The sequence below is a fragment of the Pagrus major genome, chromosome 2 (genome assembly GCF_040436345.1).
Source record: "Pagrus major chromosome 2, Pma_NU_1.0".
Taxonomy (NCBI): domain Eukaryota; kingdom Metazoa; phylum Chordata; class Actinopteri; order Spariformes; family Sparidae; genus Pagrus; species Pagrus major.
This window is the reverse complement of record NC_133216.1, coordinates 28,278,682-28,298,031: the sequence shown is the minus strand read 5'-3', so window position 1 is coordinate 28,298,031 and position 19,350 is coordinate 28,278,682. Positions and strand designations below refer to the sequence as shown.

Genomic DNA, 19,350 nt, shown 5'->3' with positions numbered 1-19,350 from the left:
TTGACAGACATCGAGGGGAGGCTCATCCCCAGTATACTGGAGCCTTGGAAGTAACAGAGTGGCAGCAATATACGTTAGGGTGAGGTAGGTAGGTAGAGGGGTGTCAGGTGACAGTTCAAAGGCTCTTCCACCAATAGAAAGATGGTCAGACTGAGTGGGGCTAACTGGGAGATGAAATGCTGAGTAAACAATCTCAGGGCTAAAAAAGGGGTCTCAGACTTACAACCTACACTGCCTCACAGGCTTTACTCTTCTCAGCGAGGAACCCAAACAAAACCTTTACTTGTTTGGGGAAATGCTTTCCCCTGAAGTTGTAAGACAGGGCCGGCTTCTCTAACAACTACTGTGCCAGTGACACACAACGTCAACACCAGGCAGGTTAGTCTGCAGAATTATTTAGAATATCAGTAATCCGCACAAATTCGGGGTACAGTCACTACGAGCATAAGGGGTACCATAGAGGCCCTCATTTTTGCAGGAATCTGTGCTTTAGTGGAGTTATATGAGCTAACGCACCCTCACCCCACACTCTAATCACACACAGTCCACTCATTTGAGCTGGTCTGACATGCACTGTGGAGATCCAACCACCAAACCACGGCTGGTGAGACATTCTCCTTCAACAGTTGCATAACTCTCTGCGTTCACTCCTATGATCCTCTGAGAAGCAGAGGGGGACAAGAACATTTGCTGAAGAAGCTGGCTTTCATGTCATCTATAAAGGGTGTAGTCACTGTCTGTGCACACATGATCTAGACTCACTGTACCAAGAGCAACTGTTGTTAAATAGCTGCTTGCTGAGAATGGACCTTACCAATTGTATCTACGCTGAGAACCAAAAGCACTTCACTGCCTGGTGACGTCAGCGAAAAAAAACATGAGTCATGGCTTCATGAGTTCATGGCCTGCTGCAGATTAACTACTTTGCAATGTCATAATATACATTGCACATGATTACCTATAAGAACTACTTAAATTCCATTTGCACACCTTAATTGCTGCTCAAATCCCATTACCCATTACTTATGGCTTTAGTAACTCCTCTTTCACACAGTTCAATGGCCTGCAGCCTGTGATAGCAGTCTGTACCTGCCACAGAGCTAATGTGTTCGCTGTGGTAGTTACATGGTGACACAAAAAGCTCTTGTGGTGCTAGTAGGGATGCACGATATACAACGGACAGATAAATTATTGGCCCAATAATGGAAAATTTACATTATCTGCAGATAAAGAAATGATAGCCGATAAAACAAAGCCAAATTGCTTTTGTTGACTTCACAAGTGCAGCATCTACACACAGTAGGGGATGGTATGCACCTTTAAAATTGTTTTGTGAGCAGCCAATAAACACAGAGAAGAACAACAAACACGCTGATGTTGCACTCATAATGTCAAACTGCTGCACCTGTGTAGAGCCACGCAATGTAGACAAGAGCCAACCATGTCCTCACTGGTGTGAACGTTTGGTTTTTTTTTTGTACAAGAAGAACACAACACGAGGGAAAAAGTCCTCAAGTTCAACCATAAAATCTTATCACAGCTTTGGAATATCAAGTAAACCATCTTTGTTAATTACATCTTAGCCTTTCTTGCACACAGGTGTGCATAAAAATGTTGGTTTCTATTATCGGTTATTTTATTGGTATCGACCATGAGTCAGGTAATTATCGGTTATAATATCGGCTGAAAAAAATCCGTATATACTGCTCTTGTTCAGTTATCCAATCATATATTAGATCAGGTCGGACTTGTCAACCGTCACCCTAGCAACCAAGAAGATGGAGGAGAAGCTTGTTTGGTAGTGTCTGTCTATCCTGAACAGAGACAGACAAGCCCATTTATGGTAGCAAATTGTCTGGACACTGAATGTTTCTGGTAAGTGTTGTGCTTCTATCGCTCTACGCATGGTAAGTTCGTTATAAGCTGTGTCGTCAGCCCTCTGTTACCGTACATACATACGCTTTTAAATCCATCGCCATTCACGCAGCGCTTGAACATCGTTCAGTCGGACTTCCATGCTCATCAGCTGTCTGATTGGTACTACACATGTGCAACCCTCTAAGAGATAAAAAAAAGAAGTGAGATGTCTCACTCCTCCGCAACTTCCATTATCAGCTCCAGAAATAACCCATGATGCATTTAATTCAGAATGATATTGATAAGGATTTTTTAAAACATGTTTTGAGGTCTTCTGGATGTAGTCTGATGAAGTATATGATCTGCTGCTTTCTACTGTTGCCTGTTTTCCCAGCATGTTCTTGGTGACAAACTTGACAGACACACAAACAAACAAAAGACAGAAAGGCAGTCTCCTCTCCTAGCAAGGGGAAAGAAGTCAAACAGCTATTTTCAGCGAGTTTACCAGAATTAAAAAAAAAAACACTGAACATGCTAATTTCGATGTAAAAGTGGTAAAACAACACTCAAAATGTTAACATTCACTTCAAATAAGAAAGCAATTCAGTGAACGGTTCACCTTGTATGCACATAATTACAGCATTATCTTCTCGACATGTCATATATCGGCAAAAAATGTTTATTTCAGGCCGATGCCGATCTTTCATTTGAAAGCCTTTACTAGCTCATCACTTGCCGACATAACTGTGCATACCTAGCTTTGGTCCACACTTCATAACCAGAACCAACACATTTTGATCACATTAAGGAAAGGTAAAACATAAAACTACAGCAGCTTTACCAAACACAAAACAAAACTGAATAAAACAGGGATAGATTTGACAGAAGACACACATTCTTTACAATACTGCTCTGCCACTGACATTAGTCAACACCTGAAACAAAATTGGTTTCCCATCATCACATTTCCAACCATTAAGTCCAACCAGCGAATGTGACTTCCTTGAGACATTGTACAGACAGAGAAAGTTCAGCTCCGGTGACACAGCATCACACCAGCACAGCCTGTTCTACCCAGCCCACCCCCCTCATGTTGCTCCAGTTAACTCAAATCCTGCCAAAACCCACACATGTCCAGACTCTAGGCTTTCAACTTTCACAACAGGAAGCTCAGTTGTGTCCTTATGTCAGGCAAACTGTGATAGCATGACTCTGACACGTCATGCATTTGTCTTGCGATTGCACTTCTGCTATTAGTTTCGTTCACTCTGACAAAAGCATGTCTGAGATCACTGCAGAATATTCTCCTGGACTGATACGTGGTAAACAAGGATCAATGTTTATAGACGGACAGGGGAGACACATCTGCATCGAGTAGCTGTATGGTGATCATGCATAGGAAACTGCATCCATTTTGGACCCACGTTCTCTGTTAAGGTCACATGTCTGCAGTCCTCAACATCAGCCCCATGCCTGCAGCAGCAAGCAGGCTGAAGTGATCAACAAACATGGACATTAAACATACCACTGATGCCGTCCTCTAAACCAACTATCTAACTCAATGTCAGTGTCAGAAGACAGCTGCGATGCTCATGCCAAAGCTAACTATCCAGCGGTGAAACACCGGTGTTTCCTCTGCTTTAACAGTGCGTTACTACTGCTGTGGCACAGGGGCGTGTCTGCCTGCGTGTCTACTCACACACGCAGCGTACGACAAAGACAGCTATTTGCATGGCATTACAACAAACCCACACTTATCGAGCGATCGGTCTAGCCAAAAGATCCACAAATATGGGTGCGAAGTCGTGCAGCTGTGTGATGTGCCGTTAGCCATGTTGCTAACTTTCCTAGGCCCAATCTGGATTTACCACGTGGTTTCTCCTGCTATTGGCGCGATGCACGCCCCAGCTGCCGGCTGCATGTCAGCCACACCTCAACAGATATCAGCTATGACAACAATCTATTTCATGAAAAGCATGAAACATACCAAACACACGACGCTTTAAGGAGTCGGCAGTGAAGACAGGCGTGACGACGCTCGTATCAATGAATGGGAACACTAACCTAGATAACTGTCAAGCTAAGGAGGTGGCTCCAGGGTTGTTAGCTCATAAATTCCTCTTCAGAAGCTCAATATGCGACTCAAATTCAGCGACTAGCTCTGCTCGAAGGCTTTGGCTAGCTACATATAAAGACAGCAGCAGTGCTGTCAAAGATGTCGTGACAACAATGAGTACTGTAACTAACGTTAGCCAGAATGAGTCAGACACCTCCGTATCATTTCGCAAACATCTCGCCCAGGGTAACAGCAACATCACCACTGCGACGACAGCCTACATTCACACTGATGCGTTACAGAGGGGGCTGTTTATTGGGGGATGCTGTTGGGAAATTATATTTACCAAGTTGTCGTGTGGCATAGCTTCCATTACACCGGCTAACCTGGAGGCACAGCGACCTGTCAACCACCTCAGCAAGGCCCTAACGAGTATGTCACAGCCTTCAAAGTTCAAAACAAGTGTCCTGTCAAATCAGTCTCCAAACCCTCCTTCTCCTCATTTCTTAATATATGACAGCATATATTGTCACATAGGCCTATTTTTATGTTGTCTGGGTAACTAGAGGAGGGACGTGTGTTTGGCTCGTGAACACAGAGACCCTTCTGCATGAACAACAGGCTGACTGTTCACAGCTACATCTTTTAAGCACCTTTCCATTGCTTTGCCGCCAAACATAAATGGTTTCAGATATCTGGCACCAACATTACATGGCTATCAAATGGTTTCAGGTATCAAGTTATCAGTCTGCTATGTGTTTACAATCCCACTTCTTACACAGCCATGCTAACAAATGTGAAAACACAAGTTCCCATCACTTTCTGCTAGGAGTCTGGCACCAGGGCAATACACGGCTTCAACAGAACCAGAGTGATTTATCCCACTGCCAGTTATTTAGCCCACTGTGTGGCTAGTTAGCAAACGATTGGATAGCTAGCGGCATAAATTACGTTAACGGGCGAAAACGACAACATTGAGATGCGACAGTCGGTCTGCCGCTTGCTATACTTAGTACATTACACACAATATACTGTGTTTCCAAACGTCACAGGAGTAAGGACTCATCTTTGAGTCCATCACAGTATTAGCTTGCTAGCCGGACTAGCTAAAGTGAAGAAAGAACACCCACGTCGCATTAGCATTGAATGCTAGCAACCAGCTAGCTAGCTAGCTAATCCCTGAAAACACAGCAGGGACAGCACTCAGCAGAAACCACTGAAGAAAGTCACCACAGCTACGTATATCTCCAGGCTAAAAGGCGACACATACACGTGGAGGTCCTTCCGGAGTCTCTGTGTAACAGCAACATGACACTTTTGTGAAAATATGAGCATTTAAAATAAGAATTCAACTCAGGACCGCGGCCGTTACCTTTCTCTCCTTGAGTCCGCAGAGCCGGACGGACGGAAAACCTTCCCGGAAGCCGGTAGCTAGGTAATTCCGGCAAAATCCCATCACGTGAAACTTTCCCAGCAATCGTGATCTCGGCTGTAAAGACTGTCTGCACACATCCATGCTGTGTGTACACACCTATTGCGTTAAGATACATGCTTAACTAGATACATTTTGATTTTCTATAGTTACCCAAGACATTTCAACTTCGTTCAATAAATAAGTTTCCATTCTTATGCTGACAGAAATAAGGACTGCCCATCTCCCCCTCAGGTTAACTTCGTTATCATTTATAAATTGACCATTGATACACAGTTTTATAATTCATTTTAAATGACGGAGATGTATACACAGGAGAGGGATGCAGAGGAAATACGTTACATCACCTTCTTAGAGGTTTAGAAAGAGACACTCAGGTACATTAATAGTATCTTTTGCAGATTTCTCCATAAATACACACACACACGTGTATATATAGTGTGTTTGTATAGAATACCCATAAGTGTGTGTGGTACTAAGACTTGTCTTTCCCCCAAGCGTCCGTAGAAGTGTCTGGTGTTGACTGAACAGCTCCTCCTGGTGGAGAACCTGCAGCCTGCTCAGCTGTGATCAATGTGCTTGTCAGTATTGTGACAGGTGCATTTATAAAACATAGAATATCATGGAAAAGTTCATTTTCCCCCTAAAATAATCTAAAAAGTGAAACCTTCATATTCTAGATTCATTACACATAAAGTGAAACATTTCAAGACTTTTTATGTTTTCATTTTGATGATTACAGCTTACAGCTTGTGAAAACCACAAATCCAGTATCTCAAAATATTACATTATTACATAAATCAAAAAAAAGATTTATAATACAGAATGTTGACCTTCTGAAAAGTATTTTCATGTATGTACTCAGTACTTGGTTGGGGCTCCTTTTGCACAAATTACTGCATCAGTGCGGCATGGCACGGAGGCGATCAGCCTGTGGCACTGCTCAGGTGTTATGGTGGCCCAGGTTGCTTCGATAGCAGCCTTCAGCTCGTCTGCAGTTGGGTGCGGTGTCTGTCATCTTCCTCATGGTCAGCAAACCAGTTACTAGTCCTGCTTTTCCAGCAGGACTAGTAACTGGTTGTTATTACTAATGTGTTATAACTAATGTTATTACTGTGGACGAGCTGAAAGCCACACATACTTTTCAGGTTGACATTTCTGTATTATAATCCTTTTTTTTTTATTGATCTTACATGTAATATTATAATATTTTGAGATACTGGATTTTTGATTTTCATGGGCTGTAAACTGTAAGCATCTAGATTAAATTTAAAAAAGGCTTGAAGTTTTTCACTTTATGTGTAATGAATCTAGAATATATGAAGGTTTCACTTTTTGAAATGAATTAATCTTTTATATTATAAGCCAGCCATGACATACAGTGCTTTGAATCTAAATGGACAACACAACACACAGCACTCGCATTTCCACCATGTGGATCTGAGTTTTTATTTTGGATCAACCTTTTACATTACTGTAACAAAACCAAAGAAAACAAAACAGAAGAAAAAAAACGTGATGAAGAGTACATACTTTTAAATGCTCTAATTACAAAAGAGGACCAAGAATGTAAGCTGTGGGGAAAAACACATTTGAAAACTGATGTGGACTGAGCAGTTGTTATTCATTTACTGATGAAATATACAGAAGTGAACAGTTCCCACTTTTGAACGGGCCCCGGGTCAGTTTAACAGCTTGTTCAGCGCATGTGGGATTGATGGATTAAAATTATAACATGAGGAAACCATCTATGTAGAGAGAATGAGGTCCCAGTTTGACCCTCCCTGTGTCATCTCAATCCAATTAACCAGACCCAAACCATCCATTTTTAATGACTGCTGGAGCTGGGCCACAAATGGTGACGGTGAGAAGACTCAGAGAGGAAGGATAGGCCTGCCTTGCTCTTTTCAGCCACGCAATAAACTACTTAATATAACAACTGCCAAGAGCCATGGAGGGCTATCCTTTTACACAGAGCAAGAGGCAAATGCCGATGAGAATGGGTTATTTTTTGCAGGGGGGCAGTCTAGGTTTCATAGTTGGGATTCTTGCGGAGGATAACAAAGCCTTCCAGGATGGGGGTGACGGGGAGGTACTCCTCTGTGGCCAGCTCGGCCCTCTCTCCATGAGCCAGCAAAACCGGTGTGGTGTGGGTCTGGAAACCTGTGATGGCCTTTGGCTTACCCGCCTGGCCCACGACATCCACAGCCTGTAGACAGATGAAGGAAACAGTCAGAGCTAAATTCTTGGATTTTGGTTGCTGATCAAATTCTCTAATTTCTCAACAACGTATTTATTTTTGACTGAAAACACGTGTTGGATGTTTGTCTACACATCAATGTCCTCAAACAATTAAAAATACATTTAGGGAAATCTGCTCATTTGGAGAACTGATACCACTTTATATTTCCTGTTAAATGTGAAGCTACAGCTAGGAGACTATTAGCTTGGCGACTGGAGGCAGGCTCTGTCCAATCAAAATATTTGTTTAAGCCATACAAAAACTATGAAAAAATAACTACAAGTTGTGGCTTTACAGGGTTATGTGCCTGTTTCTTGAGCCGGTAACCTGTGACTTCCTGTAGTCTGTTAGTTGCCTAGCAACATAATAGTGACGACAAGATATAACGTGTTAGGATGAGATGAGATAGCACTTTATTTATTCTGAGGGGAATTACTAAGCATGGATCAGTGAGCATTAGAGGTCCTTTTAGGTAGACGTTGTTACCTTTGGAAAGATCAAAGCTAACCGTTTCCCAGTCTTTGCTAAGCTAACTTGCAACACATTTCAGACATGAAAGTGGTATCAATCTTCTCATCTTATTCTCAGTCAGAAAGCAAAGGTCCCAAAATGTTAAACTATTCCTTTTAGAGTCAAGCAAGTTCAAGAAAATTAGATGGTTGCTCTGTGTAGTAAAATGTAGATTACACACTGTGTCTGGTGCACTTGAAAAAAATTGGAAAAAGAGTTCTTTAAAAACTAGAAGGCAATCCAGGCACTCCTTTAATATGTTTTACATGTGTAAAACATATTAAAATATATAAAAAAGCCTTTATTATAGCGACAGTTATAAAAAAGGCAAATCATTAAAAAAGCCAACACTTACCTAAGTACCCACTTTGACAACTAAGTTTAAATATCTAACGTTCTGTTTAAAGCTTAAATTTTTTAATCTGTAAAACTTAACTAAAATATTCCCTTAACATTTGTAAGTCTAGGAGAGCAATAACTTTTAAGATATATACAGTTTTCCTTTGACTCAAATACCTGTCAATATATAATAATTGGACAAAGCAGAATTTCTACAAATATGCCTGCTGGACTAATTCTGCTAATAATAATAATTCTAGGCTTCACCTGTCCAACTCTGACAGACACAGGCAGTGGCCGTAGCTCCTCATCGAAGGTGACCAGCATACGTGGCTGCATGGCTGCTACCAGGCCGTAGAGAATGTAGTGAGATTTCCCCAGGATTACTGTAACGCACACAGTGAACACAGGGAGAATATGAACACAGAGACATCACTGACAGAAAAAAACCTTCAAATATCAAAACAGAAACTGACAAGTTGAAGTGTTTGTGGAAGCTGAGAGCTGAGGCTAAAATTAACAATTAACTTACTGTTCTTGACGTCAAGGAAGGAAACAAGCACTGTGAGCAGTCCAGCCACGGCGACCTGACTCATCAGCTGCCTGTCGCTATGGTAGGGACAGAGTGTCAGTGTGCCTTTGCCCAGGTGAGTCAGACCCTGTGGAAGCACAAACAGCACAGAGTCAATAGTAGCTCATACACTTACCCAAAGGTTCACTGGTGTCTGGTACACAGTGCCTTTTGTGTGGCCGCCTACCTGAGCCAGTCGGACCATGAAGAGATTGTTAGGGTCTTTGGCGTGATACTGGGCCAGCTGCCGTAGCATTGCAGCCAGGCGGGCGTTATTTGTGCCTGAGGAAATGGAAAAAACGAAGAGGATGTTAAATATATCGAGGAAGTTAACATTGGACGCACTCCCAGACAAGGCGGTGGCCTTGTGCATCATTGAAAATGATACACAACTTACACCTTCAAGTAGCTCAATGCTATTTTAGTGGGGTCAGCTTTTATTTATAAGACACTGATGCATTCTGATGAGGACTGACACATTTGTCATTCAAACATTTTCAATTTGCAGAGTTTCAAACTTTCAGCACACCGAACCTCTATGTAAAATTAATAACCATTATGAAACGGTAATATTCACAGCAATTCTAACATGACCAGAAGTTATAGCAGATAATGTATTATATTGGTTTATGGTTATAATGGCATAACTCTGAGACACTCTGAGCAACGTATCTGTTTGTACTCAAAATACGAAAAACTAGTAGGTATTAACATTAAACAGATAAGGCTTTATTTTGTTTTTTTCTATTGTCCAATGTTGCATCAAAATGAATGTGTTTTGCAAATTTATTTAAAAAACATGAAAAAAAAAAATAAAGCCAAGATAAGTCATTATTAGTAACTATTACATCTAATTAGTACTACTGTGCATTAAAGCACCCAAGTCAAGAATTCTGAAACAACCACACGATTTTAATGTCGCAGCCATTAACGCACAGTTAACATTGTTAAATGTAATGCTTATAACCAGACTTACCACTGCCCACCATGCCCATGGCAAAGATGGAGTTGTGGGACACCTCTGGGTCAGCATCGTGAGAAAACTTGCTGAGGGTGTCCAAGATGTTCAAACGAGGGTTGGACACAGAAATGAGAGCCAGGGCAAGTGGCACCGCTCGCCTCAGGGTGGGCTCGCCATAACGCAGCTGATGATATAATTACAGAGAAAATAAGAGAGGTTAAAACACGTAAATACACACAAAGACCAAGAGAGGAATAACAATCTGGCTCCCATTATTCTAAACGCCTATATAGCTGTCACATCCCAGTATATAACTGACAAGAAGGAACTTGTTGTGCCATGATCTTATTTTAAGTACGAACAGAGCAACTAATGCCAGATTCTAAAAGTAAAGACAGAAGAACAATATATGGAGTAGGATCAAAAGCAGAGATGAAGTAACTTGCATCAGAAGAAACAACACAAACAATGGACAGAAGCTGAGGTCTGAAAATATGAAAGCACTGTTGCTCTCACTTTCACAGTGTCTTTTTGAACAGACATTGGAATAAAAAAATGTTATGTAGATCAAAAGAATAAGAAATGAGAGGTGGAGAACAATAACATATTCAGTAAAAGTAAACAAAAGAACAAACAAGAACAGAAAGCTGACAGTAAGCTGTGCTACTAACCAGGTGTCCAAATGTTCGCAGTGCCATTTCAGAACCAATCTCCTCCCCCATGGCAATAAGGGCAATACCAAGAACAGCTACACCCTGAGAGTAGAACATAACAGACAACCATTTCTTCTTTTTTCTCCACAACACAAAAACTTCACAAGCATCCATAATATAGCTGAAAAAGGAAAAGTTATTAGTGGTAATTATTTAGTCCTTACCTGGTGGGAGCCCATGTCAGCAGCAGTCTCCTTCTTATCTTTGTCCTTCTTATCCTTCTTGTCCTTGTCCTCCTCCTTTTCCTTCTCCTTGGCTTCGTAGTGCTCACTGCAGATATGGAGAAGCTGCTGCACCTTCAGCACATTTCCAGAACCTGAAATGGAGACGAGGCGAATTGTTCCAGTGAGTTAAGACCGTTTTGGAGATGCGAAGATTAAAACCAGCCAACGTTTGCACTAAAGGCAGATGTTTGGTTGGCTTACATTGATACCAGGGTGTCTAAACGTCTCAAGACATTTACATTTATTTTTTAAGATCTTTTCAAAATGATTTTTTAACCAAATATTTCTTATTTAACCATTGCAGGTAAGTATAAAGGTAGGTGGTATTAATCCTGTGCAGATGGAGGTTTTATGTAGGAATATGGTTATTTGAGTTAGTTAGGTTAATCTACATTTTGCAAACAGGTAAGTGCAAGTATAGTGAGAGGACAATATTAGGTTTATATATATTAGCAGTTACTTTGGTGACATACTGCTACGTATTTCTTTGAAGTATGAATTCAAGAGGTGGCCTTTAAAAGGCCCAATATTTATAAAACTGAATTTAAGACTTTTTAAAAGGATATGTAGACACCCCAGAGTCCATGCAGAGATCGCGTAACGGCTCTCTGCACAAGTAGAAAACAAACTAATTTTGCAATGACTGGAAGATGGTATTATGAGACTGACCTGCGTATGCACAGATATCCACTAGTGTGTTGGCAAAGCTGCGGAAAGGTTCAGGTACGACCTGTAGAGCTGCCAGGGTTGTCTCAATCGCCTCTCCTTTCCCTATAGACAGAGAATAACCAACAGAACGGTTACAGCAGCTTAATCACAAGAGAAGGACAGAAATTATGCAGTGGTAATGGATCTGACCTCTAAAATATATCTTGAGGTTGAGGAAAAAGCTGTCAGACACCACATACTACTTTGTTTTTCACCAGTTTAAAGAATATCTAGTCATTATGTTAATATCATAGTTAGTCACTCTGAGGCCTGTGAATGCCAATGTTTACCCAGATGGTTGAGTCCCAAGCCTAAAGGCAACCAGCGGGCATACGAGTCCTTCAGCTCCTGTTCGTTCTTCTCCATGATGGTCTGGACGATGGTGGAGGTCACGTCTCCGTTACAAGATCCTACTGCGATCATACCGCACGCCAACGCCGTCACTCCAACCACCTGGAGATTAAAAACAAAACACTCAAATGTTGCTAAACCAGACATATGTAGAGTGAGACTACGCTTAAAACAAAACACTCATCCATACCTCCATGCTGGATTTGGAGTCTCCCATGACAGGGAGTAGCAGAGAAAGGACATCTTCTCTGTTGGAGCCAGCATAGGCCAGGCCCAGTCTGAAATCAGGACCACAAGGATTACGAACACTTTATTGATAACCAAACGAGAGATTCAAGTGTTAAACAGCCTGTCTTTGTGTAATTTAAAAAATGTCCCTGTACATATGCTCAAATGTTTAACTTTATTCATGTGAACAGTCTCCTTACCCAAAGATAGCTCCTATCCTCATGATGTTGCTGTTGTGAAGGACGTAGTCAGACAGCAAGGCGAGTGCTGGGTCACACTCGTTCCTCACACCTGAGTTGACAATGCCACAGGCCAGGAGGGCACCAGACTGCACAGACACAGAGAGACATGACGCAGGTGTAAGAAAAACAAGATGATAAACAAGGAAACAGTTTTTCCTCCTAGGTAATAACCCTAGGAATGATCATAAAATAGATAATGGCTGCTTAGCCAAACTCAACACCCCATAAAGAAGCAATCCTAACAGAGTTGCACTCAAGTCAATACAAATAATTATGCAAACTTTACGCGAATGTGTTCTGACTTTCTTTGACTGATGACTTTATTAAAAAACTGCCAAGACTTATTTTTTGATGGCTCACCTTAAAAAGGTTGTGATATTATGTGATGGTAATATATGAGCTATATTATGGGAAAGTTTCCTCTACTTCCTAGCCTGATGTTTACCTTGATGTAGTCCTCGGAGGAATATAGATATTTGTCGATCTGGGTCAGACCACCGTCGACATCCCACAGCAGGATCATACCCAGGGAGGCTGCTGCACTCAACATACCTGAGGACATAAACATCATCTTTAGTCACTGAACAATCACAATCAGAAATCATTGTGAATACGAGGGTGTCGATATATCAGATAAGAAAAGTTCAGTAAGTAATATGGCTACAAAGCCTATTGAGTACTACAGCTACTACTGTATGTGAGAGTACTGGATGTTCTTTTACCATGGTCTTTGTTCTTGTACAACCATTTGTTGCCATCGTCTGTGAGCAGCTTGTCCTGTCCAAAAGCTGCGTTGACAAAGCCATTCACGAAGGAAGAGGCCAAGTTCATGCGAGCTGAGTCCACCTGGGAGCCACTGCCTCCAAACCCTATCACATACAGCACAGAGGTCATGCAAAACCAATGAACAATCAATACACAAAATGTATTTTCAGTCACTTCAGCCTGCAAATCACGAAATACAACAGCCATCCTTAATTTACAGTACATATTGTCTTTATGTAGACTGATTTAGACAGAGTTATGTCTCTGTCACAGACCAATACCTAACTGAACATACACAAATTGTGGATATGGACTCACTGTTGTTTTCCAGGTGTGTTTTGTAGATGTCATCAGGCACTTTGGGTTCCATGATGTCCAACTGAGGAGGACAAGACGTGTGTTATTAACAAAAGGTGAAATTAAATCCCTTTCCATGAACCATACACCATTTTTTTTTTTGCAGTGCCACCCCTCCCTCTCAGTTCCTAGTGATACAAATCATGTTGTGCCATCAGCTTTAATTCATGCCGCCTCCATTCACTTGTCACCTCCTCCACTGGTAATCTTTTCAGTCTTATCCCTAAATTCCAGCAGAAGCGCCTCCGATCTGCCACGGCAGCAGAGCTGATGGGTTTCACTCTAGTCTATGTGTGTACTTCCACTGCAGCTCCGGCAGTCCGGACCCTTCCCTAGCAGATACGCAAGGCTTCTATTTTTGCCGGATGCCGGCGCACGGCACATCAATTCAGCCGAATTCAGCACAGAGCAGACAGGAAGTCAGACACCGAAACAAATCACAACATCCGGTTATTTTTCAGAATAAAACACTCTCAAGTCTATTCTAGTTTTACATTTGTTCTCTGCTCTACACACTGGTCAAACTATTTCACGTTCACAAATCATACAACACACATTGTTATGGTTAACAAGGGGTTGCACATTTAATTGACCATTCGGTATACACAGAGTTCGCCTAGATAGTAACAAAAATAATTTGCATATCTATATTCTATGGCACGAAATAACTCTGTGATAAACTGTATGTATCACGTGTCTGCAGCTGATTACAGTCCAAGCCTTCAAGCTGTTGATTGTTAAGTTACCCACTGGATTGCTCGACAGAAGTCCAAAATTATTTTTTCTTTTAATTCTGCGCTTTTTGATGCTGTCGCAATCCATTATCTGAGACCTTTGTGATACACAGCCCGAGAAGTTTCTTATCAGCAGCCAAGCTTGACAAACATGAATCCAGCTTTGAGTTTGTCTGAATTTTTGAGAACATAGAAATGTACCACTTTATAGGGTGGTAAATAACTTTTAAATGCAGAAAATTCCCAACATGCCTTGAGAGTAAAAAGTTAAAGGTTTTGTCTCAGATGTCCTACATGTCTCTTACCTCTCTGGCCAGGGCCAAGAAGTTGCTGTTGAGCTGCACGTTGGACATGATCTCTGTCAAGTCCTCGTAGTCCTCTACGTCCTCATTGAGCTCCAGGAACATGCCATGACGACCCAGCATGAAGGCCATCTGCTTCTGGATAACTCTGCAAGGGACCAAGAGTTTGTTTCTTCATACATCAACCAAGATGACACAGCAGGCCTTCCATTACCTAACATCACTTTTGATGGAAGAGATGGGGGATAAAATCTACAGTACTGGCTCTGTGCTAAAATACATTCCAAACTTTAGCTGAAGCCATTTTGAGGCTTCAGGATTATTTAAATCCCGTTCCAAAGTTGCAGTTGCTTTGAAACAAAATTCCTTCTTTTTATTTCCTTGGACAATGTTTCTTTGCTGAGCTGTGGAGGAGAGATAAAAATTCATACTCTGAAGACTGTTATCCTGAAAGCTACTCACTTGATTTGACTAACTCTGACTGCTGAAGCCTCTTACGCTCTTCAGCTTAAGTTTGAAATGAGTTTTTGCACCAAAAGTACTGCAGATTTTGTCCCCTTAAATTTGTATCAGAAGTATGTTACAAAGGGATCTGGCCACTATTACCTTGGCCTTCTTGTCTGTTCTAAAAGTACTGTTTATTTAGTCCTTACATGTCTTTACAGGATGTGAAGATGTTTTCCACTAGCTCCACATCGTTGAGCATCAGGGCCAGGCGCAGGGCTTCTGGGTAACGGTTGAACTTCCTGAAGATTTTCAGGGCACATCTCAGCAGTGCAGAGTTTTCTGGCTCAGGAACGTAACTCACGCAGCTGGAGGACAGTAGCAGAAGGTTAAGAGATGAAAAGGACATATTTCAAGTATCTACATGTGTACAACATGCTAAATAATAGTGTTGGTGTCTTATTTGCAAAATATTCAACCTGAACATACCTAGTGAGGTACAGGCAGACTTTGCCGTAGGCGTTTTCATCAATGTAGTCCTCCAGCATTTCCAGTCTCTCGATCTCCATCAGCAGGTCGCAGGCCTCATGCTCGGCATTGTGGGCCATGTTGTAGGGCACAATCTCTTTCACTAGTTTTAGCAGAGTCTCCTGCTGTGTCTTGTCATTCTCCTCCACCTCCTGCCACTCCTTAGCCACCTCACCGGCCAGGTGCCTGGAAGATGTCAGAAAGAAAGGTACTGGATATTCAAATTTCCTGTTTTTAATCCCATCATCTGCCCAGTGTCTGTATAAACGCTTTCTCTGCCAATTCAGTCATGTACATAATTTTCTTATTCATGGGGTGACCTTTGAGTGAGCCCATACTTTACACTAACAATAGGTCTTATGGTGACATTGTACACCAATAGTCAGTGGAGGGAATGGCATCACTCTCCATTTCCAGTACAATTAATTTGCCATGACAACCCCCGCTTCTGTCTGTATAGTTTTCATTTCTCAGTGTCATTTCTCAGAGGCTTCTTCCACTTGTCTTTATGAAAAGCTGAAACATAATTTCATGCTTAATGGACATCAACTACTGTAAGGGCTTATAATATTGGAACAGCTTAATTTTTAATAAAACTTGAGGACAGAATGTGATAGCAATTGACAGCTAATCCTTGAGTAGGATGTTTTTAATGTAAATGTGACACACACCACATACAAAAATACCAGCAAATAATCTCAGCATTTTGTCTGTTTACAATGCCGCTTCTCCAACAATGACAAATTGAATGTATCAGCTGATGATGCAGAGTCGTGTCTTACCTGACATATTCATGTCCCCAGGAGGCCAGCTCTTCCTGAGAGCCCAGCAGACGGTACTTCAGACACTCTCTCTCACCGCTCATGGTCATGGCCAGGACTGACACCACGTCAGCACAGAAACGCTGCAATTAAAAACACCATACATGTTTGAACTTTGGCTGTTTTCAAACAAGAAAGCTGAACATTTGTTGGTACCAGAGCCTAAATATGAGGATTTGCAGCTTTTCCCAGACTTACATTAAAATACACTAAATATCTTATTGTTTTGAAAAGGTGGACAAAAAAAGACCTCACTTTGGCCTCTCATAAATGACGATGTTAAATTTTGACATTGTCGTTTTTACAGAACAATTAATTGTTTAGAAAGTCAAGAAAATAAGTGGTGGACTAATTGATATTGAAAATAATTGATAGCTGCAGCTGTAGTTCATAAATATCTGCATTGGTTTTAACATCACTGTTTTGGGGAAAAAAAGTAACAGTTTTAAATAAAAATGAATAAAATAAAATGTTTTAAAAGTCAGATATTAGTCAGTAAATTTATGACAATATGATGTGAATACTACAAACACCATGCATAAAAATCAGTTTGTTTAATCCTGAGGAAAAACACAGTACAGGTGACTGCTACACACAGAAAATATTCAAGATATGGATTGCCAGAAAAAATGGCTTCAATGTGAAGCTTCTACTCTACATATCTGCATCCCCCTTTAGAACCCTTTATTTTTTTCTTTAATAATTGGGAGTCAGGATTGCCATACACATCAGTCTGCATTTCTTTGTGTTTCAAGGAAATATGCACCATATTTCATCTGGTGATTCTACTGAAAGTTGGGCAAAAAATGTGCCCGTATATAAATTTCCTCATTTTGTGGCAGCACAGCAGAATCTCACCTTGTTTTCTCCAGGAGCCATGCCGTCATAGATCTCTTTGAGCTTGCCATAGTGTGGACGCAGGAATTTGAGGGGTTTGGGTACGGAGGTCATGGAGGTGGTTGAGGAGCGGATTAGTCTGCGTAGCTCTTCCAACGCAGGACGGTACAACTCTGTGTTCTTCTCCTGCAGATGTGTAGAAACATGTGAGGTTTTTAGCTTGGTGGGGACTTGTACTCCCTAACACACAGGAGCTGTTGTTTAAAAAAAAAATAGCTCTTATACTTACACCCAATCTCTCCACCATCATCTCCAGGTCCTCCTGTAACTGCTTGTCTTCCTCTGACTGAGACGTAGTGAAAGAAGAGAACAGCATAATCTGTTATTGACAACAAAATCTTGCAAATGTAAAAAAAAAAAAACAAGGGTTTATTTGTCACTACTGCACATGGTCTTAAAGAGGAGAGAGAAGATTGCAGTTTTATGTCGATAATGTGATGATGGACTTAACATTTGTTTACTAATGCTTTCATCTCAAAACTAACCAAAACCTTAAACTGCCAACAACCTGATTAATGCTGCAGCTGCTGCCTAACAGTATAGTACATTATAATATTGCTTTGAATACTTGCTGTAAATCAGGTACCCATAGTGACAGATACAGAATATTGATTAATGATCTTGTAGATGCCTGACATAAAGTGCTGTTTGTGAATTGGCATGCACACTAAGGATGAAGGTTTAGCACTAGCCACCACTTACATGACACTAAACTTTGTCAGTGATGCATCTTTCAAGTTTACTAGCAACTTTAACGCGAAACCATGAAAAAGTCCTGTTATATATATTTTTAGCAGTGCATATCTGTTTGGTGCATTTAGAGCTACTGTATAGCATACTTATGGTTTATTGTTTATATAAGTCATGCTAGCCACTAACTAAACGGAACAAAACAATCTGGCCAGCGTTGGCTACAGACTACTACAAGCTAAACTACCAAGCCAGTCTGTTGTAACAGTAAGTGAGATGCAGAATAAGTAATACTATGTGGTGTGAGACTTCATTTGTCTTCAAGTTAGCTGCTGTGTCATACGGTACGTTGCCACAGGGTAAACCTGGCTAGCTGAACATGCTAGCACTTCAGTGAGAGAAGCTAACGGCGATGACACTACAGACAGGGAAGCAACATAACGACTGGGAAGCTAACATTAGCCTACCGGCTGCGCTAGGCTAGGCTAAAGTTAAAAGCTAACTGGGTCACTTCAGCTGTACAATTTCTAAGAATCACGAAATTCCAACAACTCAAAGCGAGTGTGCTTTATTTGAGAAATGGGTTTATAGTAACGGGGAGCCTGTCAGTCATCTACCTTGAGTGGCAACGACTTCGGCCTGCTCAACCATGTTGTCAAAGCGGCAGTGACTAAGGCAAAATAACACGTCTGCCTGTAACGCTGGTTGCCACACATTTGAATGAGGAAAATACCAAAACGTACCAATTCTTGCTCCTCTTTCTTATCCTTATCCTTCCCCGAGGGCTGCTGCCCCTTTTCCTTGTCCTTGTCCTTCTCATCGGTCTTTTCGGGCTGCTTTTTCTCTTTGTTTTTTGCCTCCTCCATAGCTGCGGCTCTGTGAACTGTCGGCTAGCAAACGGAACTGAGAGGGAGTGCTTCTTCTTCGGCACAGACGGCGTGTTGTGATTTCTCTTTACCGCCCCTGCTGGTGGACATTTCACATGCTTGTTTAGGGGTACTTCAGGTCCCGGAAATACACGGGAACTTCGAGTGACAACTTTACGGTGAACAGGAAACAAAAGCAGCCAAACGCCCCGTGGAAAAACTATGATTTTTATTGCTATTTAGTAGTATTTACAAGCATCCACATTTTGAGTGACATATTTGAAGCCATAAAACACGCTGTATTGCGACTTACACTCATTCAATACAAGTTGTTTCGATCGATTTTAAGCATTTTCGACAAATACATATTAATAATATAACTTATAGACCATTTTCACTTGAGTTATACATATATAGATGGTGAGAATGTCATAAGTGTTACAGTGGCATGAGAAGATGCGTACGAGCTCAAATCTCCCATGTTTTTGGAGGTAATTTTAAGTAGCAGTGGA

The 19,350-nt window shown here is 41.3% G+C and overlaps 2 protein-coding genes across 4 annotated transcripts in view; both read right to left on the bottom strand.

The window, feature by feature from the left end:
* Positions 1–5,300, bottom strand: part of LOC141008237 (eukaryotic translation initiation factor 4 gamma 1) — a 42,108-nt gene extending 36,808 nt beyond the window's left edge. For all 3 annotated transcript variants that reach the window (XM_073480503.1, XM_073480511.1, XM_073480519.1), the window contains exon 1: positions 5,286–5,300. The gene's annotated coding sequence lies outside the window, so the exon portion shown is untranslated. The remainder of the gene's footprint in view (positions 1–5,285) is intronic.
* Positions 5,301–6,764: 1,464 nt separating this feature from the next.
* On the bottom strand, positions 6,765–18,908 carry psmd2 (proteasome 26S subunit ubiquitin receptor, non-ATPase 2). The gene is made up of 21 exons (XM_073483917.1): positions 18,716–18,908; positions 17,512–17,568; positions 17,244–17,408; positions 16,347–16,468; positions 15,526–15,750; positions 15,246–15,404; positions 14,596–14,740; positions 13,518–13,578; positions 13,157–13,303; positions 12,880–12,986; positions 12,393–12,520; positions 12,155–12,242; positions 11,904–12,066; positions 11,575–11,676; positions 10,846–10,997; positions 10,640–10,723; positions 9,984–10,152; positions 9,195–9,289; positions 8,969–9,095; positions 8,704–8,822; positions 6,765–7,554 (listed from the first exon to the last, which is right to left on the bottom strand). The coding sequence occupies exons 1-21, from the start codon at positions 18,836–18,838 to the stop codon at positions 7,372–7,374; spliced, it is 2,721 nt and encodes a 906-aa protein (XP_073340018.1). The 5' UTR covers positions 18,839–18,908; the 3' UTR covers positions 6,765–7,371.
* Positions 18,909–19,350: the final 442 nt, after the last annotated feature.